At 40.3% G+C, this 25,266-nt stretch overlaps 2 protein-coding genes across 2 annotated transcripts in view; one reads left to right on the top strand and one right to left on the bottom strand.

Annotated features, from left to right (window-relative positions):
- Positions 1–260: 260 nt before the first annotated feature.
- The window catches only part of NUDT15 (nudix hydrolase 15), a 43,052-nt gene continuing 18,046 nt past the window's right edge, over positions 261–25,266 (bottom strand). The window contains exon 3 of the mRNA XM_032611237.1: positions 261–458. Coding sequence (XP_032467128.1) covers positions 298–458 — 161 coding nt within the window. The 3' untranslated portion in view covers positions 261–297. The remainder of the gene's footprint in view (positions 459–25,266) is intronic.
- MED4 (mediator complex subunit 4) lies at positions 4,480–24,976 on the top strand. The gene is made up of 7 exons (XM_032611238.1): positions 4,480–4,639; positions 15,227–15,293; positions 17,743–17,913; positions 19,679–19,736; positions 20,542–20,628; positions 22,354–22,485; positions 24,273–24,976. Exons 1-7 carry the CDS (start codon positions 4,515–4,517, stop codon positions 24,443–24,445), a joined length of 813 nt encoding a protein of 270 aa, XP_032467129.1. The 5' UTR covers positions 4,480–4,514; the 3' UTR covers positions 24,446–24,976.

Here is a 25,266-nt window from a genome sequence, read left to right on the forward strand (position 1 = left end):
CATTAGGCAGCACAGAGGTCTCCGGTGACCTTTACGAGCTGAGTGTCGGTGGGGAAGTAAGGGTGAAAAGCTAACTGAAATGGACGCAAGGAAGGAATGGACTTGGTAACAAAATAGTCTGAACTCTTTGCTGCACAGGGGAGCAAAGAAGGAAAGCAGTTGCTGGAGAGGGAAGCGGGGTCAAGAGAAGAATTTTTAAATAGGAAAAATAGCAGCAGGTATGATGAGCAGGATGAGTAGGGGCTGGAAAATACCACAAACTGGGTTTTGCTTAAACAATAGAATATTTTCTCACAGTTATGGAAGCTGGAAGTCCAAGATTAAGGTGTCAGCAAGGTTGGTTTCTCCTGCAGCCTTCCCTTGGCTTGCAGACGGCCGCCTTCCCGCTGGGTCCTCACACCATCTTTCCTCTGTGCCTGCACATCCCTGGTCTCTCAGTATGTCCAAATTTCCTCTTCCTATAAGGACACCAGTCAGATTGGATTAAAGCTCACCCTAACAGCTTCATTTTAACTCAATTACCTCTTTAAAGGCCCTTCCTTCAAATACAGTGGCATTCTGAGGTACCGGGGGATAAGGCTTTGACATATGAATCTTGAGAGCAAATAATTTGGAGCCCATAACGGCACCCTCCATCTATGCAATGCATCATAGATGATCATCTCAACACACCACTTTATTTGTACATGTTTGCTTTGACTTTCTGCCCCTGGAACACAAAAGTTATACAAACTTTCCCTTTGGGGACCTTCAGCTAGAAGGTGTTGTTTTTCTAAGACCTAGGGTTGGTATCATCCTTCCTCTCCAATGCTTGCAAACTTTTTCAATTCACAGTAAAAAATATATTCTGTGTTTGACCTAGTATCCACACACATAAATATACAACTGAAAAAAGTGTCCACAAAGTAATGATACGCACTTTGATGAAATGTTCTGTTCTATTCTGTTTTTTTAAAAACCTCTACAGAGATATCTGTTAGGTATCTCAAACAAATGATAATTCCTAGTTACATGTAAATAATAGTGTAGTAATGTAAGCACTGACTATCGATTTAACAAAAACTTGGATTTTATAGTAGAAGGACCAATTAAAAATGTTGAGAGTGGTTGCCACTAGGGTGAGGGATGTGACAGGATGTGGGAGTTGGGGAGGTGGTGACTGAAAACTCTGTTTTTGTGAGCTTTTCAGGGCTCTTTGACTTTTTAATCATGCGTTATATAAAAAAGTATATACATTGATAAAAATAAAAAATAATTTTAAACAGACATGTAATGTATGCAGCCACCTCCGTTGACTCAGGGGCAGCCTAATTAGTTTCTTGTTCTCACTCAAACATCCACCAAAGGTTGTAGCTGCTTTTTGCTCAAATCTCTGAACTGTGTGTTTGACGGTGCTTGTGTTTTAGACAAGAGGTGCCCAACCCATTTTCTGTACATGAAGGCAACTTTTGCTGTAAAAAGAGAGGCAGGACAACCAGAGGCTAAGAGCACAGACGTTGGAGCCAGACCCTGGGTTCAGATCCCAGCTGTGCCACTGACCAGCTGTGTGGCCTGGGGCGAGCCTCTCCACTTCTCCGCCTCCAGCTTCATTATCTGTAGCATGGAGGTAATTACAGTGCTCACCTCTGGGAGGTTGCTTTGTTTTTTAAATTTATTTTTTATTTTATTTTATTTTTGTCGGCGTTGGGTGTTTGTTGCTGTGCGTGGGCTTTCTCTGACTGGGGCGAGTGGGGGCTACTCTTCGTTGCGGTGCATGGCTTCTCATTGTGGTGGCTTTTCTTGTTGCGGAGCACGGGCTCTAGGCGTGGGGGTTTTAGTAGTTGTGGCACACAGGCTCAGCAGTTGTGGCTCATGGGCTCTAGGGCGCAGGCTCAGAAGCTGTGGTGCACGGGCTTAGTTGCTCTGCAGCATGTGGGATCTTCCCAGACCAGGGCTTGAACACGTGTCCCCTGCATTGGCAGGCTGATTCTTAACCACTGCACCACCAGGGAAGCCCCATCTCTGGGAGTTTTATGAAAATTAAAGGAGTTCATTTTTTAAACATACTTAGAACAGCACCTTGCAGGTTGCATACATAAATATTCATAAGAAGGTGGTACTTACCCTTTTCCATTCTATAGATTGAGAAAATCTTTTGCACTCAAAGTTACCATGAATTCAGTTATCATAACAATACAAATATATATTCATATTTAATTACAGTTGACCCTTGAACAACACAGATTTGAACTGCGGGGGCCCACTTATATGTGGAAGTCTTCCAACAAATATAGAAACTGCATTTTCATTTTACAGATCTTTAAATTAACTAAGTGTGGGGAAAAGCTTGTGTTTGATTACAGATCACAATATATAGAATCAAAAAAACTAGGGTTTGAGTCCTGATTCTGTCCAATCCTGTTTCAGCTTTCTGCCTTGGGTGAGTCATTTAACCATTTCTTTGTTTTTGAGGCAAAGATAGCAGTACTCAGATTGGCACCCTTAACTCTCATGTTGCTCAAGGCTCAGCTGTATAATATATTATAAAAGAACTCATATTTTGTTTATCACGCTTAGGTCTGCACAGTTTGCAGAAGAGTGTATCAGTAGGAAGTGCCATTACTTATCAGTCTATAGAGACTGTTCAGTGTGCATGTGAATTTGCAGAAATCTGAGGGGTATGGAGTTCACAACACACATATACTGTCCACATATCGACCCTCATTATCTGTAAAGTAGGACTTATAATTGGTCATTTTTAACTAATTAGAACTCTCCCAGAACTTTTATGTGGAAGCTACGCTAATATGACCTCCCTCCCCCAACCGGAATCCTGACTCTTACAAGACAAACCTGTGAGAGTTGAGTAAACAAAACCCACACAGGCTGCAGGAGTTTAGCCCATTGGAAACTTAACATAAGAAATTATTGACTAGAGCTACTGGGAGGCATGCTTAGAATGCAATTGTAATTAAGAAAGCTTAAATCTAATTTAGTCCATTGCCTGAGAATTGACAGTATTAAAAGGAGGGGTTAGCCCAGAGCAGAAGTGGAGGGTGGTTGGAAAATAAAAGGTGTCCATGAGTCTCTTGCACTGTCTAGGGAAGGAGGCACGCTGACCTATGAACACAAATATGCCAATCTCTTTAATGCACATATCCCTACACTATGGAGGTGCAAATCCATATGATTGCATCAATTAAGTTTTTATTTATGTTCATTTGTTCTGCCAAGTTTATCAAGCGACATTCTGGTGATAATTTATGGCTTCCTGTGTGGGTTTGTCTATGAGTATAATTGTGCTCATCGTAAGAGAATAAAGTGGCATTCTGGATTATTATTATTATTCAGCAGTTACCATGAATGAATTTATTTAGCATGAGTCCCAAGGAAATCCTCAGCTCTGGGTGTCCAGCAGGAATCAGGTTTGGCACCTTCAGAAGGACAGAGCAGAGGATAGGACTGTGGAACGAGGGGACCACAGGTACTCCTGCCTCACTCCCAGCTGTTGTCTGTAGGTGACAACTTTCCAGCTCACCTTCTGTGATGGCAACTTGGGCCAGATACAGAGCTCCCACTGCCAGTGCTGTTTAACTTCGAGTTTTCCTAGTAAGGAAGGTCTCCTACTGCATTGTTCTCCCCCAGAAAAAGTGGGCTAAGGTACATTTTTGGTTAATTTGGAATGTGTGCTACATCAATTATTTAAACTATTTTCAACAACCATTTTCATACTATATTGATGGATTCAGTTCGCTAGTCATCTTGAGCAATGAACAAAACAGTTTGTTGGGGGATGTATGATTATAAAGATGGAGTACGAAATCGTGGAAGCAAGCCAAGTGTCCCTGACAGATGAATGGTTAAGCAAGGAGGGAGGGAAGAATGGGAAATTGTTGATGAACGGATACAGAGTTTCAGTTTTGCAAGATGAAAAGAGCTATGCGGAAGGAGGTGGTGATGGTAGCGCACAGTATGAAAGTACTTCATGCCTCTGAACTGTACACTTAAACACAGTTAACATGGTACATTTTATGCTAAGTGTATTTTACCACAATAAGAAAATAAGATGGATTTCGGTTCCTGTCCCAAAGTGCTTACTGCCTCCCTGAGAGCCCAAGCAGGAGGGTAGGAACAGTGTTATGGGAATGCAGACTAAAGAGGGGTTAATACGAGGAGCCCCCGGCCCATTTTACGAAGAAACGACACAAGAGGCAGGCCATTATGTAATTCCCTCAAATGCTTAAAATCCGTTGAGCAGAAGCTTCCCATTCCAGCTTGAATAACCTAAGGCTTAGGAGACCCTGACCGCGATGGAACCCCTCCCTGTTCTCGGTTTGGCTCTCGCTCCAAGGGTTAGACCCGAGAAGCCCTCGCTGCCCAGCAGATGGCGCGGGAGCCCGCAGGGCACCTCCAGGAGCGCAGGGGGCGCTCCCGCCCGCCTCTCGTCCCCCGCCTCGGTGACCCTTCCTTCCGCTTGCCGAGCCCGCCCCTCCACGCCTGCGCGTAGCTGCGCGCACGCTGGCCCGTTGCGGAGAATGGCGGCGTCTTCTAGTGGCGAGAAGGAGAAGGAGCGGCCGGGCGGCGGCTCGGGAGCTGCAGGCGGTAACAGCACGCGTGAGAGGCTGCTGTCTGCGCTGGAAGATCTGGAGGTCTTGTCGAGGTGAGGCCGTCGGCCTGAGAGCCTGGCTGGGGCTGGGCAGGGAGGACTGACTCGGGACTACCGGCCTGTCTTGGGCTTGGTGGGGAGGGCCGCGCTCGGGGCTGCGGCGCACGCTCCCAAGGACAGTGCACGAGGGTCGGGACGTGGGCCCGCAACCCTCAGGGGCTCAGACGGCATATTCCCCCCTTAGAGGACATTTTAATACTGACAGTGACCCTGGAACCCCTGACTGTCATAATCGTAGCGAACCTTAGAGGTCGCTGGGTGTGAGTCCCTTCGTCCACCAACACTCGACAGACATGTCAGGAACTCCCCTGGGTGCTGCGCGCTGGGAGAGGTCTTGCGGGGGAGGCTGGATGTCGACGAGAAGGAGCCCAGTGTCAAGGGGGAGAGACTTACATGTCAACAGTGACTGTGGCGCGGGTTGTTTTGATAGGTAGTTAGGGCAGGCTTCCTGGAGAAAGGACTGCATGGGGCGAATGAGTCCCGCAGACCCACTAGGCGGTATGTGGCTGGAACAGGAGCACGCACGACTTGGTGCTGGAATTACCAGTTTGGGGTGGCTGGAGTGCAGAGTGTGTGGCAGAGGTAGAAGATGAAATTGGATGTCCTCCTCCTTATTCTGCCAGTTTTCATGGTAATCTGTCAGATTGAAGCGTTCCTTAGCTCCAGTGCATTCACTTGGATGTTAAAATTGTTCTGGTTCTTCCTCCTAAAATGTTCCCATCCCCACTGTTATAATTAATTCTTAATGCAGCTTCCCAACAGTTTCACTTGCCTTAATGCTTCTGCATTTTATCCTTCTATATTACCTGAGAGCAGAGCTATCTTTTTAAAAAAAGCCTCTGCTATTAACTTTTCTGCTTTAGAATATTTGGTAGCTTCCCATTGCCCAGTGAAGTAAAGTTCAAACTCTTTAGCTTATCGTGCAGTAAAGCCATTCTCCACCCCTGTTAATCCATCTTGTTGTCCTTACTTACTGCTGCATTCCTCTGCCCTCCCATACCCTTTATTCCAGCCTTAGTGAATACTCCCCATTCTCAAGCTAGCTAGCTTCCTCATCTTCAGTACCGTTTTTACTCCACCTCCAACTTGATGAATCATTCATTTACCCTCCAGAATCCAGTTCAAGTGTCACCTTTTCTGTAGTCAACATTCTTTGACGTTTTTGAATAAGTCTTATATATAGGCATACCTTGTTTTATTCCACTTTATTGCACTTTGCAGATTTTTTTTTTTTTACAGATTGAAGCTTTGTGGCAACCCTGTGTCAAGCAAGTCTGTTGGTGCCATTTTTCCAAGAGCATTATTTTTAAATTAATACTGTTTTTATTTTATTTTTTAAACTTTCTTTTTTAAATTTACTTTATTTTATTATGATTATTTTTTAAATTTTTATTTTATATTGGAGTAAAGTTGGTTTACAATGTTGTCTTAGTTTCAGGTGTACAGCAAAGTGATGCAGTTATACATATACACCTGTAACCAAGTCCAGGCTCCTACTGCTCACCACATGACAGGCTAATAAATCAAGAGATGAGGTGTTGGGGCAGGGAATAAGAGACTTTATTCAGAAAGCCAGTAAACCGGGAGGATGCTGGACTCATGCCCCGAAGAACCATCTTGCCGGAGTTAGAATTCAGGCTTCTTTTTTACTAAAAGGGGAGGGGCTAAAGTCAAAAATTTAGGTCAGCCTCCTGAGGGGATGTGTTCATTTCTTCCTCCCTGCAGTCTTTCACAGGTGGGCCTGGTCAAGATGTTTCTCATGAGCTCAACAAAGGTGTTTTAGCTTAATGCTCATTACCCGGAGGCAGGACTCCCAGAGATGGGCCATCATGTATAATTTAAGCTTATAGGCAATGTCTCTAGTAATTAACTTGTAATAGAATACAAAGGTTCTTCCCTATTACAGATTTTTCTTTTTTAGATTCTTTTCCCATATAGGTTATTACATACAGAGCTCCCTGTGCTATACAGTAGGTCTTTGTTGATGATCTATTATATATAGTGGTGTGTATGTGTTGATCCTGACATCCTAATTTATCCCTCCCCCACTACCTGTCCCCTTTGGTAACCCTAAATTTGTTTTCTAAATCTGTGAGTCTGTTTCTGTTTTGTAAATAAGTTCATTTATATCCTTCTTTTAGATTCCACGTATAAGTGATATCATATGATATTTGTCTTTGTCTGACTTACTTCACTTAGTATGATAATCTCTAGGTCCATCCATGTTGCCACAAATGGCATTATTTCATTCTTTTTTATGGCTGAGTAATATTTTATTGTATATATGTACCACATCTTTATCCGTTCTTCTTTTAATGGGCATTTAGGTTGCTTCCATGTCTTGGCTATTGTAAATAGTGCTGCAGTGAACATTGGGGTGCATGTATCTTTTTGAATTACGGTTTCCTCTGGATATGTGCCCAGGAGTGGGATTGTTGGATCATATGATAGGCCTATTTTTGGTTTTTTAAGAAACCTCCATACTGTTCTCCATAGTGGCTGTACCAATTTACATTCCCACCAGCAGTGTAGGAGGGTTCCCTTTTCTCCACACCCTCTCCAGCATTTATTGTTTGTAGACTTTTTGATGATGGCCATTCTAGCTGGTGTGATACCTCATTGTCGTTTTGATTTGCATTTCTCTAATAATCAGTGATGTTGAGCATTTTTTCATATGACTGTTGGCCATCTGTATATGTTCTTTGCAGAAATGACTATTTAGGTTTTCTGCCCATTTTTGGATTGGGTTGTTTTTTTGATATTGAGCTGCATGAGCTGTTTGTATATTTTGGAGATTAATCCCTTGTTGGTCGCATTGTTTGCAAATATTTTCTCCCATTCTCCCATTCTGAGGGTTCTTTTCGTTTTGTTTAAGGTTTCCCTTGCTGTGCAAAAGCTTTCAAGTTTGATTAGGTCCCATTTGTTTATTTATGTTTTTATTTTCATTACTATAGGAGGTGGATCAAAAAAGATCTTGCTGCTATTTATGTTAGAAAGTCTTCTGCCTATGTTTTCCTCTAAGAGTTTTATAGCATCTGGTCTTATATTTAGGTCTTTAATCCATTTTGAGGTTATTTTTGTGTGTGGTGTTAGAGAGTGTTCCAATTTCATTCATTTACATGTGGCTGTCCAGCTTTTCCAGCACCACTTATTGAAGAGACTGTCTTTTCTCCATTGTATATTCTTGCCTCCTTTGTTGTAATTAACTGACCATAGGTGCATGGGGTTATTTCTGGGCTTTCTGTCCTGTTCCACTGATCTGTAAATGTGTCTTTGTGCCAGTACCATACTGTTTTGATTACTGTAGCTTTATAATATAGTCTGAAGTCAGGGAGTCTGATTCCTCTGGCTCTGTTTTTCTTTCACAACATTTCTTTGGCTATTTGGGGTCTTTTGTGTTTCCATACAAATTTTAAGATTTTTTTCTTCTAAAGATCTGCAAAAAATGCCATTGGCAATTTGATAGGGATTGCATTGAATCTGTAGATTGCCTTGAGTAGTATAGTAATTTTGACAGTATTGATTCTTCCAATCCAAGAACATGGTGTATCTTTCCACCTGTGTCATCTTCCCATTTCTTTCATCAGCGTCTTATAGTTTTCAGAGTACAGGTCTTTTGTCTCCTTAGGTAGGTTTATTCCTAGGTATTTTATTCTTTTTGATGCGATGCTAAATGAGATTGTTGCCTTAATTTCTCTTTCTGATCTTTTGTTGTTAGTGTATAGAAATGCAAGAGATTTCTGTTTATTAATTTTTGTACCCTGTAGCTTTACCGAAATCATTGATGAGCTCTAATAGTTTTCTGGTAGTGTCTTTAGGATTTTCTTTGAATAGTATGTCATCTGCGGTGACAGTTTTACTTATTTTATTTCTTTTTCTTCCCTGATTGTCATGGTTAGGGCTTCCAAAACTATGTTGAATTAAAGTGGTGAGAGTGGACATACTTGTCTTGTTCTGGATCTTAGAGGAAATGCTTTCAGCTTCTCACCTTTGAGTATGATGTTAGCTGTGGGTTTGTCATATGTCTTTATTATGTTGAGGTAGGTTCCCTCTATGCCCACTTTCTGGAGAGTGTTTATCATAAATTGGTGTTGAATTTTGTCAAAGGCTTTTTCTGCATCTATTGAGATGATCATATGGTTTTAATTCTTCAGTTAATGTGTATCACACTGATTTGTGGATATTGAAAAATTCTTGCATCCCTGGGATAAATCCCACTTGATATGGTGTATGATCCTTTTAATGTATCCTGGATTTGGTTTGCTAGTATGTTGTTGAGGATTTTTGCATCTATGTTCATTAGTGATACTGGCCTATAATTTTCTTTTTTTGTGGTATTTTTGTCTGGTTTTGGTATCAGGGTGAAGGTGGCTTCATTAAATGAGTTTGGGAGTTTTACTTCCTCTGCAGTGTTTTTTTTTTTTTTTTGAGGTACGCGGGCCTCTCACTGCTGTGGCCTCTCCCGTCGTGGAGCACAGGCTCCGGACGCGCAGGCTCAGCGGCCACGGCTCACCGGCCCAGCCGCTCTGCGGCATGTGGGATCCTCCCAGTCCGGGGCACGAACCCACGTCCCCTGCATCGGCAGGTGGACCCTCAACCACTGCGCCACCAGGGAAGCCCTGCAATTTTTTGAAACAGTTTCAGAAGAATAGGTGTTAACTCTTCTCTAAATGTTTGATAGAATTCGCCTGTGTAGCCATCTGGTCCTGGACTTCTGTTTGTTGGGAGTTTTTAAATCACAGTTTCAATTTCAGTACTTGTGATTGGTTTGTTCATATTTTCTACTTCTTCCTGGTTCAGTCTTGGGAGATTGTACCCTTCTAAGAATTTGTCCATTTCTTGTAGGTTGTTCATTTTATTGGCATATAGTTTAAGAACAGCTAATGGTTAATTGGAAAATACCTCCCTTGCTACTTTTTGAGCCAATTTTTTCCACTTGCTTGAATTCTGGGTCTTGTTCTGTTTGAAATATTCCCTTGAGCTCTTTCTTCTTTTGGGAGAATTCTCACCAGAAGCCCAAGTCTAATACTTGATTGACTTCTAGAGTTTTTGCTAAGGAATCTTGATGACACTGATGAGTGTGAAATTAGTCGAGTTAAAATGATCCTTATTATTTGTTCATTTTGACTAACCACATGGTATGGATGGTGGTAATTAATTTTTCTGTAAATATGTTGACTTTGTGAAGAAGTAACACCCCCTTTGGGAAGCAATGGATGCTGCCTTTCGTTCTGAGTAGGTCTTAGTCTGAGAATTTCAAATCTTTGCCTTAGTATAACCAAAGAATTATTACATCTCACCCTTCTACTCTGGAGCCCAGTAAATTCGTTTCTTTTCTCAGCTTTACTTGCTATAACATAATTTGTCTGTTTTGCTGAGTAACCCTAGTATATATTTCATGTCCACCAAGTTCAGGAACTGTGTTTCTGAGCCTACCCTTTTAGTATAATGGTCTTTGAGAACATCTCCTGACATTGGACAGCCCAGTAGTCAATCTTGAGATCTTGCCTCTAGATTGATTGGCTCCTGGGCTGTCTGTCTATGGCGTGTTTACCTGATGCTGTCGGTACCTATAGGAGTGCATATACTTGGTATTCATGTACTCTTTGCTTGAGATAGCATAGCTGAATAATTATCAGTTATGTTAAATTTGAGACTAAATTGAAATTCTCTTGTATCTAGATTTGACCAGTTTATCCCTCTCTATATTTGATTCTTGATTGTCAAGTAGAGCATTTTCTGTTTGATGAAGTGTATTTATCCACTGAAATTCTGAATCATGTAAATTTTCCTCAGGAATCTCGGTGTTTCTGAAACTTTCTCCTTCAGCTTTCCCGTTGTACATGATCACCTGAAGTGCTGAGTTCTCTTTTGCTTCCTCTAAAAGCAGCTGTAGCTCTTCTGCTTCCCATGCTCCAGGAATGCCAAAAAGACTTGGATTTCTCGTTAGTTTGTAGTCCTCCTCGCTGAATCTGTTGACAGATTGGTTAAAGCCTTCTTCTTTCTTGAGGCGCTCTGCTGCCTGTGGTAATAGCCATTGTCTTAGAAGTTCGTTTTTCTTTTTCTCTGATTTTCTCATGCTGTATCTGCCACATTGTTTTATTTGTTCATCTCTAAAGAAAGACTGGGTGACAGTAAGCAAGTGAGAATTTCTCTCTTTCATAATCCTGGAAATGGTTGTTGGTGGTGATGGAAGAGATGTCACTTTGGTTTGCCACCTAAGACTCGTTGGAACCCCTCCATAGAATGAGGCTGCTCCAGTGTGATTGGCTTTCCAAAAAGTCCCATTATGTGGCCAGTCACACATATATACTCATACTGATTCTGTGATATGTGAAGTTTGTCATTATCCTATGAATGAACTTTTTCTCTTTGCATTTTTTAATGAAAAATGGGGAAAAAACCCCTCATTATTGTAACCTCTTGACTTTAGAAAGTAGTGGTTGTGAAATTTGGCATATATTTTTTTTACTCTTACCTGATTATATAGCCTTCTAGTATATTATTGGGGTGGCCAAAAAGTTCCTTAGGTTTTTAAGTAAAAATGAAAGACACATTTTTCATTTTCACCAAGAACTTCTTTGAACACTGTATTCACCCTTTTGTTCCACTACCTTCTGCCATTTTTCAGGCAACTTCATAATTCCATCTTCCCAAAACTTTTTATCTTTTTAAGCAAAGAACTGTTCCAGGTGCCCTTTACAGTCTTCCAGGGAATTGAAATTCTTTTCATTAAAGAGAATTTTGTAAAGACCGAAATAAATGGAAATCTGAAGGTGCAACGTCTGGTGAATACCACAGAGGAATCAGAACTTCCCAGCCAAGCTGTAACAGTTTCTGCCTGGTCATCAAAGAAACATGCGGTCTTGTGGTATCCTGATGGAAGATTATGCGTTTTCTGTTGACTAATTCTGGACGCTTTTCGTGCTTTCAGTTGGTCTAATTGGGAGCAGTACTTGTTGGAATTAATCGTTTGGTTTTCCGGAAGGAGCTCATAATAGAGGACTCCCTTCCAATCCCACCATATACACAACATCACCTTCTCTGGATGAAGACCGGCCTTTTGGTGTGCTTGGTGGTGGTTCATCTCACTTGCCCCATGATCTCTTCCGTTCCACATTATTGTACAGTATCCACTTTTCATCACCTGTCACAATTTGTTTTAAAAACGGAACATATTCGTGACATTTCATTAGAGAATCACATGCGGAAATACGGTCAAGAAGGTTTTTTTTGCTTAACTTATGTGGAACCCAAACATCAAAGCAATTCACATAACCAAGCTGGTGCAAATGATTTTCAGCGCTAGGTTTCGATATTGTGTGTCAGCTATCTCCCGCGTGGTCTAACGTTGATTGTTCTCAATTAATGTCTCGATTTGATTGCTATCAACTTCAACTGGTCTGCCTGACTGTGGAGCATCATCCAGCGAGAAATCTCCAGCACAAAACTTCGCAAAGCACTTTTGACATGTTCGATCAGTCACAGCGCCTTCTCTGTACATTGCACAAATCTTTTTTTGCATTTCAGTTGTGTTTTTACCTTTCTTGAAATAAGCATAATGTGCTGAAAATGTTGCTTTTTTTCTTCCATCTTCAATATTAAAATGGCTACACAAAAATTCACCAGGTTTGGCAAGTGCTTTTTTAAATGCATGCTGACATGACAGCTGTACAGTCTAACAAAGTTGTTTCGAATGAAGTTAAAGACCACTAAGCGCTGCTAGAGCCATCTACGGGAAAAACCGAACGAACCTTTTGGCCAATCCAATACTTTGTAAGATTTGATAGAATCAGGTAGTCTTTGGAGGAATTTAAAAAATAGAAACCTTAGGTAGATTGTAGTCTAAAAAGTTTTTCTTAACCTGTTTGTAACTCAGAACTCATTGTGGAACAGAAACCACATTGATAGGAGTCTTGAGGTTTCCCCACCAGCCTATTAATTGTTTACCTGGGGCTTCCCTGGTGGCGCAGTGGTTAAGAATCCGCCTGCCAATGCAGGGCATGGGTTCAAGCCCTGGTCCAGGAAGATCCTGCATGCCACGGAGCAACTAAGCCCGTGCGCCACAACTACTGAAGCCCGCGCGCCTAGAGTCTGAGCTCTGCAACAAGAGAAGCCACCGCAATGAGAATCCCGCGCACTGCAACTAGAGAAAGCCCACGTGCAGCAATGAAGAAGACCCAGTGCAGCCAAAAATAAATTTAAAAAATAAATTAATTTAAAAGAAAATTGTTTACCTGAAGTGTAGTATCACAAATAATATAGGACCTAACCCTGTATAGGTTATATTTGTGTGGAAATGTGGGAGGATTCTAATTTGGCATGCCAGGAGTACAGCTGCTTCCTTTGTAGCACCACGGGCCTCCCACTCCCATAATGAGAGAGAGGACAGGGGGTCCTTCAGCCTCTCTTCACCCTTGGAGTGGACAGAGGTTTCCATTTTGTCCTAGACAGTTAGTGAAGAGCACTGAATCTTACAGACCTCTCCCTCTCTGTATGCCTCTGCTTAAAGTAAGCCCTTGTAAGGTTTTCTGTTGATTTATACTCCCAGATTGGCAAGAAAGGGTCATTCTGCATCTCCCACCATACTCCCAACCCCTTACCACCATCCCTTCCCCACAGAAACCAGCTTTTATTTAGGCCAGGGGTTCTCAACTCTCTCCATCTCATTAATGGGGTGCAGAAAAGGGCTAATATAACATGCTATTTTCATAAAATGTCTGTTTAATCCATTAACAAGTCCTGTCAGCTCTGCTTCCAAAATATATCCTAAATCTGTCCATGTTTCCCCGTTTCCATTACTAAATCCTAGTGGCTAGGACCTAGTCAAAGCCAGCCTCATCTTTTGTCTGGGACACTACAAAAACCACCTAACTTGATTCCCTTTCTAGCTCTCTTACAGTCTGTTTTCCAGATAGTTCAGCAGTTGTTTAAAAACGTAAATCAGGTCATGTCCTTTGCCTGTTTAAAATAATCTAGTAGCTTCTCTTTGCACTTAAGAGTGAAATACTAATCCTGTACCCTGACCTACAAGGCCCTACACAATCCAGCCCGCCCCCTCCCTCTCTCTTTCACTCCCTCCCTCCCTCCATTGTCCTTATTTTGTATCCTGCTCCCTGGTGCCTGCTGTGCTCTGGCCACATTTCCTCAAACCCATTTTTGAGCCAGTGAGCTATCTGGGTCTTTTACCAAGCATTCTTTCCTCCCCCATCTCCTGGCTGGCTTCTCTTGTTTAATTCACGTTTTACTTCAAAGATATTCCCATAGAGAAACCTTCCCTGACCACCCAGTGTAAGTAGCCAAACTACCTCACTGACCCTCTCTGGTTTAACACTGCTTTATTTGCTTCCTAACCCCTGTCACTCTGGTTTTACTTATATATTTTTTGTCTTCTCTATTAGAACTTAATTGCCATTGTTCACTTTACTAACCCAAGCATCTAGAAAGTGCCTGGCACGTAATAGGCACTCAAGAAACATTTGAATGAGTGAATGAAGACTTTTTATTCCCTTATCTACTTTTTTCATTAACTAGGTAATTAATTCATACATAATGGTGTATGGGAGGGAGGTTGAGTCCAATTGGCACCATCCACTAAAATAGCCTGAGGCTAGTGAGTGGAAGGTGGAACTATGAAGGTAAAAATAGCATGGCAGCCAGTGAGAAGGTACAAACCCTGGGCTGACTAGTAGTGTCAGGTAGTTAATTGTGAAGCTGTCCTCTCCTGGATAATTTCTGAATTAAGTCCCATCTATCAACAGTTTTGAAACTAATATATAGAATATCACTTGCTACACATTTTTCCCCAATCATTCTACTGTTTTTCATGTAGAAAATTCGCATATTTAACAAATGAGCATTCTAGAAATATATGATTTATTATGTGTAAGTATCCCTCTTAGCTGATACCTGTTTGGTTAATTTTAAAATTTGCAGGTGAGAAGTTCTGTGTCACAAGTACTCAGTTCTGCCATTGTAGTGGGAAAGCAGCCTCAGGCAATATGTAAATGAAGGGGCGTGGCTATCACCCAAGAAAAGTTATTTACAAAAACCACAGATGGGCTGCATTTGGCCTGTAGACCCCTTTTGTAGGAGTTTTTCTTGCATAAACCACGCATAATGCATTGTCTGCATTTTCTACTTTGGTTTCTTTAAAGTGAAATGAGCACTTGGACAGTCATCAAGCAGACAGGGCAGGCTCTTGCTGAGTTTTTATGACTTTACTTCTCCTGGTTTGATAGTTATTCTTTGCAAACCTCTGTTAAGTGTTTCCAAGCTTAGGTTTTTATAGAAAGTTTTTCCTATTCACAGTCATACTTCATTTGTATTTATATACTCAATTTATACAATTATAGTAATAGTAAAGTTTGAATAAATGGGTCTGGTAGTGAACACAGCTGAGTCTTGGTGAGAATGTACTGTGCCAGTGAGAGCTGAAGTCCACAGTCAAAGTGGCCTGTGGGGCAATAGCTCTGAGTACTCAGCTTGCTGTGGGTACCGTGAATCCAGCAAGTCAGTCAGGTGGAGATCAGGTAGAGCCTCTATTGTATTTACTTTGTAAACTTTGTTTTTGTTTTATAGAGAACTTATAGAAATGCTGGCGATTTCTAGAAACCAAAAGTTGTTACAGTCTGGAGAGGAAAACCAGGTAAGTGGTTTCTTTTTGAATTAAACACAAAAAACCCTCCATCATTTCTACAATTTCCTATTTATATTTACTTTGTGTGAGAACAGGAAGATCAGATTCTATTAAATTATTAATTGCAGTTTTTAAATTGATTTTTTTTGCATCATTTAGGTAAGATATAATTGACATGTAATATTGTATTTTTTTTTTTTTTTTTTTTTTGTGGTACGCGGGCCTCTCCCGTTGCGGAGCAAAAGGCTCCGGACGCGCAGGCTCAGCGGCCATGGTTCACGGGCACAGCCGCTCCGCGGCATATGGGATTTTCCCGGACAGGGGCACAGACCCGTGTCCCCTGCATCGGCAGGTGGACTCTCAACCACTGCGCCACCAGGGAAGCCCGACCTGTAATATTGTATTAGTTTAAGATGTATATCATAACAATTTGATATAGGTACATAATGCAAAATGATTACCACAGTAAGTTTAGTTAACATCCATCACCTCACATGGTTAAGTTTGTTTGTTTGTTTTTTTTTTTTTGGCCATACCACACGGTATGTGGGATCTTAGTTCCCCAAGCAGGGATGGAACCCATGCCTCTTGCAGTGGAAGTGTGGAGTTTTAACCACTGGACCACCAGGGAAGTCCCCAGTTTTCTTTATTTTTTTTCCTTAAACACATTTTATTTATTTATTTATCTATCTATCTATTTATTTATTTTGGGCTGCATTGGGTTTTTGTTGCTGCACATGGTATTTCTCTAGTTGTAGTGAGCAGGGGTTACTCTTCGTTGCGGTGCGCAGCCTTTTCATTGCGGTGGCCTCTCTTGTTGTGGAGCACATGGGCTTCAGTAGTTGTGGCATGCGGGCTCAGTAGTTGCGGCGCACGGGCTTAGTTGCTCTGCAGCATATGGGATCTTCCCAGAGCAGGGCTCGAACCTGTGTCCCCTGCACTGGCAGGCGGATTCTTAACCACTGTACCACCAGGGAAGTCCTTTCTCTTCTTATGATAAAAACTAATAAGAAACTTGCAGGGAAAGTGGCACCTTTTCATGTACGTGTTAACCATTTGTATGTCTTTGGAAAAATGTCTATTCAGTTCCTCTGCACATTTTTTTTTTTTTGCGAGCCTCCCACTGTTGTGGCCTCTCCCATTGTGGAGCACAGGCTCCAGACGCGCAGGCTCAGCGGCCATGGCTCACGGGCCCAGCCGCTCTGCGGCATGTGGGATCTTTCCGGACCGGGGCACGAACCCGTGTCCCCTGTATCGGCAGGCGGACTCTCAACCACTGCACCACCAGGGAAGCCCCTGCACATTTTTTAAGAACTTTTTTAAGTTGCTGAGATTCATTCTCTTAGCTATTTTCAAATTTACAGTACTGTATTCTTAATTATAGTCACCATGGTGTACGTTATATTTCCAGAACTTATTTATCTTATAGCCTGGAGTTTGTACCTTTTGACCACCTTTACCCATTTTGCCGCCTTCCCCCTGGCAACCACCAATCTGAGCTCTTTTTCTATGTGTTTGGCTCTTTTTACATTCCACATATAACTGAGATCATACGGTGTTTGTCTTTCTCTGTCTGACTTATTTCCTTTAATGCAGTGTTAAGGTCCGTCCATGTTATCCCAGATGCCAAGATTTCCTTCTTGTTTTGTGGCTGAATGATATTCCTTTGTGTGAGTGTGCGTGTGTATAGATTTACATCACGTTTTCTTTATCCATTCATCCATTGATGGACACTTAGATTACTTCCTTTTCTTGGCTATTGTGAATAATGCTGCAGTGAACATATGAGTGCAGATATCTTTTCGAAAATAGTGATTTCATTTCCTTTGGATAAATACTCAGAAGTAGAATTGCTGGATCATATGGTAGTTCTAATTTTAATTTTTTAAGTAACCTCCACACTTAATGGAATGTTTTCCACAGTAGTTGCACCAATTCAGATTCTAAGGGTTCCCTTTGTCTCCACATTCTCACCATTTGTTATCTTTTGTCTTTCTGATTATAGCTGTTCTAGCTGGTGTAGGGTCATATCCAGTTGTATTGATTTGCACTTCCCTGATGATCAGTGATGTTGAATACCTTCTCATGTATTTTTGGCCGCTTGTATATGTTTGGAGAAATGTCTGTTCAGTTCCTGGTGTCAACTAATAAAATCATCTCAAATTTTACCTTCCCTGAGAAATGAATAAACCTGCTCATTTTGGCATATTGCTAGTTCTGAAAGGTTTGTTTTATTTTGTGTGAAAGAATAGCATATAATTAGAAAAAGCAGAAAACCTTGATATTAATCTCTTCTAAAATAATCATAGGTAGGCTATTTTTAACAATGATTAGTAAACAGTACTTTGAAGGTGTTAAAACTTTATGGACTAGCCAATTCACGTGTGGATTCTTTGTTTCATTGGAATGTAGTTCTTCAGTATTCTGTTGTCTGCTTTAATCACCTATTATCTGACAGGTCCTGGAGTTGTTAATTCATAGAGATGGGGAATTTCAAGAACTAATGAAATTGGCACTTAATCAGGGAAAAATCCATCATGAAATGCAAGTTTTAGAAAAAGAAGTAGAAAAAAGAGACAGTGATATTCAGCAACTACAAAAACAGCTAAAGGAAGCGGAACAGATACTGGTAAGTTGATAGAGGCTGTTTCTTAATGTAAAAAAGGATATTATTTACTCTATTTCTGAAAAATAAATTTATTACAATTTTGAAGTGGTAGAAAACTTGAATTTCCAAGTCTAAAAGTGACCCCTTGTCACTTTGGTTAGATGAAAGACCATGTCATTCCCTTTTTTTTTAATGTTTATTTATTTTATTCGTTTATTTTATTTATTTGGCTGCGTCTGGTCTTAGTTGCGGCACGCATGATCTCTTCGTTGCGGCACGCGGACTTCTCTCTAGTTGTGGCGTGTGGGCTCGAGAGCGAGTGGGCTCTGTAGTTGCAGCACGAGGGCTCTCTCGTTGAGGCGCACGAGCTCAGTAGTTGTGGCACGTGGGCTTAGTCGCCCCGCGGCAACTGAGATGTGGGATCTCGGTTCCCTGACCAAGAAGAACGCAGATTCTTTACCACTGGACCACCGGGAAGTCCCTCCCTTTTTAGTTATTGTTTTCCGGTAGTCTGCATTACTTTTGAGCCATATTTTCATTATTTGAAGATTTCACAAGTTTGAATTAATAGAAATGGGAAGTTTTACTTTTATCCTGTCCTAAGTTTTCATTTGTTAATAGTCTAAATCTCTACTTCAGTTTTAGAAATAATTTTTGAAGTCAGTAAAAGTATATACCAATTTTATATATTGATTAAAATTTATATTTATTTAGTCTTCCATCCTAAACTAGATGGGATTTATATATAAATATATATAGATACAGATATATGTTAAGGACTCTAGTTTTTCCTTTCTTGTTCTTGGCTACTATTTCAAAGAGACAATTTATTTGTTGTTATCTGCTCAGTTATTTCACTAAATACTAACTAATGTAATTGTTATGTGGTGGTATTGCAGGAAGACCTGAGTTTGATTCTCATATGGACCAGACATTGCTGGCTCCTCTCTAGATTAGATTTCCAAAAGACAGTGAACACAAGGGACTATAAAAAGACTAAATTTTATGATTTAGATAGTGGCAACTAACAGTTATTAAGTACTAGTGCACCAGGCCCTGTACTTTGCACTTTATGTGTATTATCTCAATCTTCATCACAGTTATATGAGGTCAGTACCGTTATTCTATTTTTACAGACAAAACCATAATTTTAAATGAATACCTACCTTGCCCAAGAGGTAAAAGTTGAGAGATGGAACATAAACCTAGATCTCTCTCACTCCATACTCTTAAATGCTGTGTTACGGTGGAGGATGCATATACTAGGTTAGCTTCATTTTACCCTTTAGTTTGCCTTTGCCCAGGGGAGGGTGGGTGGAAGAGTTCATTATAATAGTCATTAAGCATGGAGGTAATGGTAATGTATAAATGAATGAGACTATCAATCCAAGAATTTATCTTGTAAACTAGAAAAAAAATTTTTTTGGTATTTTATCCTTGAACTAGATATAAGAATAGGATGCTTTGGGAGTAGTACGTGGTCTGTTTTCTGCCTGTTTATGATAGATGACATAAAGAAAAAGTGGTAGTGAACAATCCAATTTACATTTTATTTCTAACAACTAATGTGTATGGAGATTGACTCATAAATGTTTCTTTTTTTCATTGACTGTAACTGATACATATGATACCCAAGTGGTGGTTCAGAATATTACAAATAAATTGTGGGGATTTCCAAATTTTACATATTGTTTCTATGGGATAAATGATTTTGTGAATTTAGCCAAAAACTGGGCTTGGTATAGTTTTGAATAATCCATATTTTTTTTAATGTTGTTTAAATTAGGCAACAGCTGTTTACCAAGCAAAAGAAAAACTCAAGTCAATAGAAAAAGCAAGAAAAGGTTAGTACTGTGGGAACACTGAATGACTTTCTGAAAAATCCAAATTTTGGTTTCAAGAAACTGATGCGAGGATTATTGGTAATCATTTGCTGCTGTTGAAAAGTTTCCAATAAATTTTCATTGTAAAGTGTCTGCTATATAGCACTATGCTGGGCATTGCTAGGGAGGTGTCACATCTTTTTTCAGGTTATAAGAAGCAATAATAGAAGTTACGGCTATTACCCAAACGTGCAATAAAGACAGTGGGTTTTTTAAATTGTTGGGAGAGGAGAATATGGGCTGGAAGCCAATGGGATTTGAGGTGGATCTTGAAGGACGCCGTGAAGTCAGAACTAGATAAGGCTTTGGGATGTGTGCACATGTAGTGGTGCTTCTAGAGGCTCAGCATGGCTTCTTGTCCTGTCCTGCTTCTCTCTTTCAAAGGCTTCCATTTTGGATCTTTTAGATTGCATACTAAAAGTCAGAATTATAATGAAGACTTTGGTTACTTTTAATGATTTGTAGGTATGATTTACATCTAACTCACCTCTTGTCCTATTTTAGATTAACTACTGTTAATGTTTGGTGTGTGTTCTTCCAGATTTTTCTTAGATCTGTAATACATATGTAACAAGAACAATACAAATACATATATGACATATATTCTAAAATAAAAACCAGGTTGTGCTATACATATTATTTACTAGTGTACTTTTTTAACCTAATGAATATATTTTAAGTATGAAGTGTATCTGTGATGTATGCACTGAAAAACTTGTATGTTTACTAGACTGAAATGTTAACACTAGCCTCTTGACTCTCTCAGGTGCTATCTCCTCTGAAGAAATAATTAAGTATGCACATAGGATTAGTGCAAGTAATGCTGTGTGTGCCCCACTGACCTGGGTCCCAGGTAAAAGTAATTCTCTTTTTACTAGATATATGTGCTTTGAAAATTCTTAGGTGACTGTACACAAAAATAGGAAGAAAAGATTTAAATATGGAATATATTTATCCTTAGAAACATGTTTCATATTTTCACATCTTTAGTGTCTTATAAGTGATAATATAGGCCATGGGGTTTTATCAGTTTGGTTTTCTGCAAAGCTGTTGCCATTGGAAACTGTTTCTTTCCTTTTTAAAAAAAAATAAGTAATAAGTTAATAAATTTTAAAAGTGTAATATGTGATGATTCTAAAGCTATAGATTTATATACCTGTAAAACCCAGGCTGGCCAGAAGCTAACTCTTTTGAGCCATTAGGATTTCCACAAGGGTTCCAGCCTGAGAAAGAGACAGTCCTGACTCTTAGGGGATAAAGATGAAGCACCGGACACCCAGCAGCAGACACACAGGACTGCAGAGAGCTGGAGTAATTAGAAATAGCAGAGAAACAAACTGCCACATATATATATTTTAAAATATTTATTTGGTTGCATCAGGTCTTAGTTGCGGCACGTGGACTCCCTAATCACTGCAGGCGGTCTCCTTAGTTGCAGCATGCCAACTCTTAGTTGCCGTGTGGCATGTGGGATCTAGTTCCCTGACCAGGGATTGAACCCCGGCCCCCTGCATTGGGAGCGCAGAGTCTTATCCACTGCGCCACCAGGGAAGTCCCTTGCTACATATACTGACAGCAGAGACCTCAGGTAGAGCAGCAGCCTTTTGGGAGGAATGGGAGGTAGTTATCTCAGCTCTAGTCAGTCCTGACGGTGGTATTTTGCCATACCTGAAACGCTAAGGGTAGCTACGGTTTTGGAGGATAAATAATCTGGAGTTGGTGAGAAAATATTACCAAAAAATTGGTCCAAATCTGGCGAAGTTTTCATTAACCCAGAACTAAAAAGTGTGCTTTCATGATTGGAAATGAATGTTATTGGCTCCTGATACTCCACTGGAATGTTACAGGAATTAGCTTTCCTTCTTCCCTCCCTTCCCGCAGCGTGCGGCGTGTGGGACCTTAGTTCCTGGATCAGGGATGGAACCCACGCCCCCTGCAGTGGAAGCATGGAGTCTTAACCACTGGACTGCCAGGGAAGTCCCCAGGAATTAGTCTTTAAATTATGTGATCAAAGAGGTTGGTTAGGGGGCTTCCCTGGTGGCGCAGTGGTTGGGAGTCCGCTTGCCGATGCAGGGGACACGGGTTCGTGCCCCGGTCCGGGAGGATCCCACATGCCGCCGAGCGGCTGGGCCCGTGAGCCGTGGCCGCTGGGCCTGCGCGTCCGGAGCCTGTGCTCCGCGGCGGGAGGGGCCGCAGCGGTGAGGGGCCCGCGTGCCGCGAAAAAAAAAAAAAAAAAAAAAAAAAAAAAAAGAGGTTGGTTAGGAAAAGGTTTTAATTTAGAAGACTCAAGATTATACTTTTCTTACTTTGTCATTTGGAATGTTTGCTTAAATGAGAGACTTCTTTCATATAGAGAATAGTGTATTATTGTGAAGCTCTAGAGAAGAAATAAAAATACATGTATTTAAAATTTTAATATATTATGTCTTAATAACAATCGATAAGATGACCTTCATGTTCCAAAATTGAAAATGTGGCTTGAGGTTTTCAAAGTGAACCAAGGAAAATCAATATTTCAGAGAAGCTATCAAAGCTTATTTTCATATGTGACTGAATTAAAAGCAGTCTTATTTTTTAGGGGACCCACGGAGACCATACCCAACTGATTTGGAGATGAGAAGTGGATTATTGGGCCAGATGAACAACCCTTCCACTAATGGAGTGAACGGTCATCTACCAGGGGACGCACTTGCAGCAGGCAGATTGCCAGGTAACGTTAATCAGAGTAATGCTTTCAAACAAATGTTTTTTTCAGAAATGATGAGAAAGACAGAGATCTGAACAAGTTTGAGGGTCTGGACCCAACTCATTTTAGTTGCTAGGTTCTCTACCAGTTTATTCTCTCTGCTTCCTCTAGTTTAAAGACTGTTCTAGATGGAGGCTATGAAATTAGAATAAACTGATTTTATGTGCCATTTTCCTCAGGAATTAGGCCTCATTAAGCTCCAAACATAGCTTTTTAAAATGAAGTATATTTTATAAACAGAATAAGATGTATGTATGTTCAGTTTAAAGAATACCAAGTGAGCACACTTGTGAAAAAACCCCAAATTAACAAAGTGACTAACAAAGCTTTTTATGGGTGTTTTAATACCTAAATAGACCATCACTTTTTGTGAGACTCAGCTCATTCTGAACTTCAGCCTTCCTCAGGTTTTGCATATAGGTTTGTACTGTTCTTATGTTTATTTTATGTTCCCCTTTTACCTTTTGTAGGTGACTTGTTTTGTTTTGATCTGGTAGAACATTTTAAAGTTTTTTAAAAGGTATAAAAAAGGGAAAAATTGGTCTTTTTTGAGCAGTTTTAATATTTTACATATTTCATGTTTTTTCGTGTATTTTTTACATCGCTAAAAACATACTGTAGATAATGCTTTTTTATGCTTAACATTTCATTGTAAGGCTGTCCCTGTGTTACTAAAAATGCTTTTATAAACATCGCTGTTGTTAACTATCTAACGTACAAACTGGGAAGTCACTGTGCATTAGCTTCCCTTGGTATCTCCTCATTTTTCTCATTGTGGTTGTACTGTGTCATAATATGCCAGTCAGGTCCAGGCAGGAGGCAGAAACCGCACCAGCAAATATCAAGGAAAATGTAAAGAACTACTGAGTAGTAACCAGATACTAACTACTAGACAGTAAAGAGAACTATATTTTTTAAATGCAGTAATAACAGATGCAGGGAGCAGCTACTGCATGTAGGATGAGGCAGATAGCCAAGGAAGGGACCGACTGAGAAGAGGCTCCTCCTGCCCACACTCCCTATCCCAAGGCTGAGGTTCAGCCTGGAGTGGAAAAGGTGTAGCTCTGGCCTGTTGGATGGCAGAGAAGTTAGATGAGGTGTCACAGGCCAGAGCCGGCAAGTAGGAAATTATCCACTAGGGTCCCTGGGAGACTTGCTGGGAAGTCATTCAACTGGGATGCCACTGATGTCCTACACACCCACCAGGCACCACAGGAGGGAAACGCAGGATCCCGGAAGGGAAGCCTGGTTCCTCCTGGAGAGTCCTTGCAGTTCCCTCTACTGACAGAGCTTAACATTGTGGCTGCTGGCAAAGAAGTGTTTTCAGGGTCCAGGGAGAAGAGTGGAATTGTAGCTTAAGAGGCAGTTTAAACTGGAATACACAGTATAGTTTACATTAGCTACTTACAATATATACAGAGAGAATATATAGAAAGTACTATATATGACCTATTATATATGTGCATAAAATATGTATAGACATGAGACATTCGATTTGAAATTGTGAACATCTTGAATAGTGACTATAGGAAAGTATGATTTAAAAAAAATAAACCATAGAGTCTAAACATCACGTTACTAAAACATCACATTTTTCCATGACAAATTTGATTATTTAGCCAAATGTATATTTTGATTTCTAGCCTTTAAGAAATTTTACTTCAGATTATTTGCAAGAAGGAAAGTATAACTAAGAAGTAAATTAATTTTTAGTAGAGATGTTCTCATATGTGCTTCTTTCTTTTCTCCAGATGTCCTTGCTCCACAGTATCCATGGCAGTCAAATGATATAGCAATGAATATGTTACCACCAAATCACAGTAATGACTTTTTGTTGGAACCTCCAGGACATAACAAAGAAAATGAAGATGATGTAGAGGTTATGTCAACAGACTCCTCAAGCAGTAGTAGTGACTCTGATTAAAAAAGCATAAGACAAAAACATACAGAATTGAAAACTATAGAATTCTGTTTCTTAAATAATTGCATACCTGTAAAAATAGCCAGGTGATAATCGGCTATAGTGGAATTGTGCTGCCTATTACAAATCACAGTGGACTTTCTTTTTAAAGCCAAAAAGCATGGTTTCAGTTCTAAACCACTAGGTGAATATTTAGAGAAAATCAAAGTTTACTGTTGGAAAAAAAGATTATTCAGTTCATTGTTGTCTTCTTCTATTTCAGTTGTGCTGGACTTGTGCACAGTAGTTCTGGAAATAAGATTTTAGGGAAGTGACCCATGTACATATCACTAATAGGCCTCCTGGAATCATTTAGAAAAGCATAAACAAAGGCAGCGGATCACTGAATGTGCATCATAACTCAGAATAACAGAAACCCTCATTTGAAAGTAAAGGCCATTAGCTTCTGTCACAGGAACAGGAGAAATCGTCTCAATCTGTACTATTTGTAATTATTGTATATTTTGTAAATAAACTCACTTTTGTTTGTACTTTCTATGCTTTTTTTTTTTAATTTCAGCGTAGGTAGGATATTTCTGTAAATCCAGTTGCATTTTGTACATACTTTAGAATTTGGAGGATGAATGAACATGAGGTAATGCATACATCTTAGGTAGGTTTCTTAAACTTTGGTAGGTTTCTTAAAGGCACACACTGCCATTCTTAGAAGAAATAAAATGAAGTAGTTTTTTAAACTAATTGAAAACTTACCATAATGTCATAACAAGCATAACAAATTGTATGAAAGGTTTTAGAATGGAAAACACTCTGGCCTTCACCTTCCC

Source organism: Phocoena sinus, chromosome 18 (assembly GCF_008692025.1).
Source record: "Phocoena sinus isolate mPhoSin1 chromosome 18, mPhoSin1.pri, whole genome shotgun sequence".
NCBI classification, from domain to species: domain Eukaryota; kingdom Metazoa; phylum Chordata; class Mammalia; order Artiodactyla; family Phocoenidae; genus Phocoena; species Phocoena sinus.

Coding starts and splice junctions, on each gene's coding strand:
- MED4 (XM_032611238.1), top strand. CDS start 4,515: ATGGCGGCGTCTTCTAGTGGCGAGAAGGAGAAGGAGCGGCCGGGCGGC. Junction 15,294..17,742: donor AGTCTGGAGAGGAAAACCAG/GTAAGTGGTTTC, acceptor ATTATCTGACAG/GTCCTGGAGTTGTTAATTCA. Junction 19,737..20,541: donor AATAGAAAAAGCAAGAAAAG/GTTAGTACTGTG, acceptor TGACTCTCTCAG/GTGCTATCTCCTCTGAAGAA.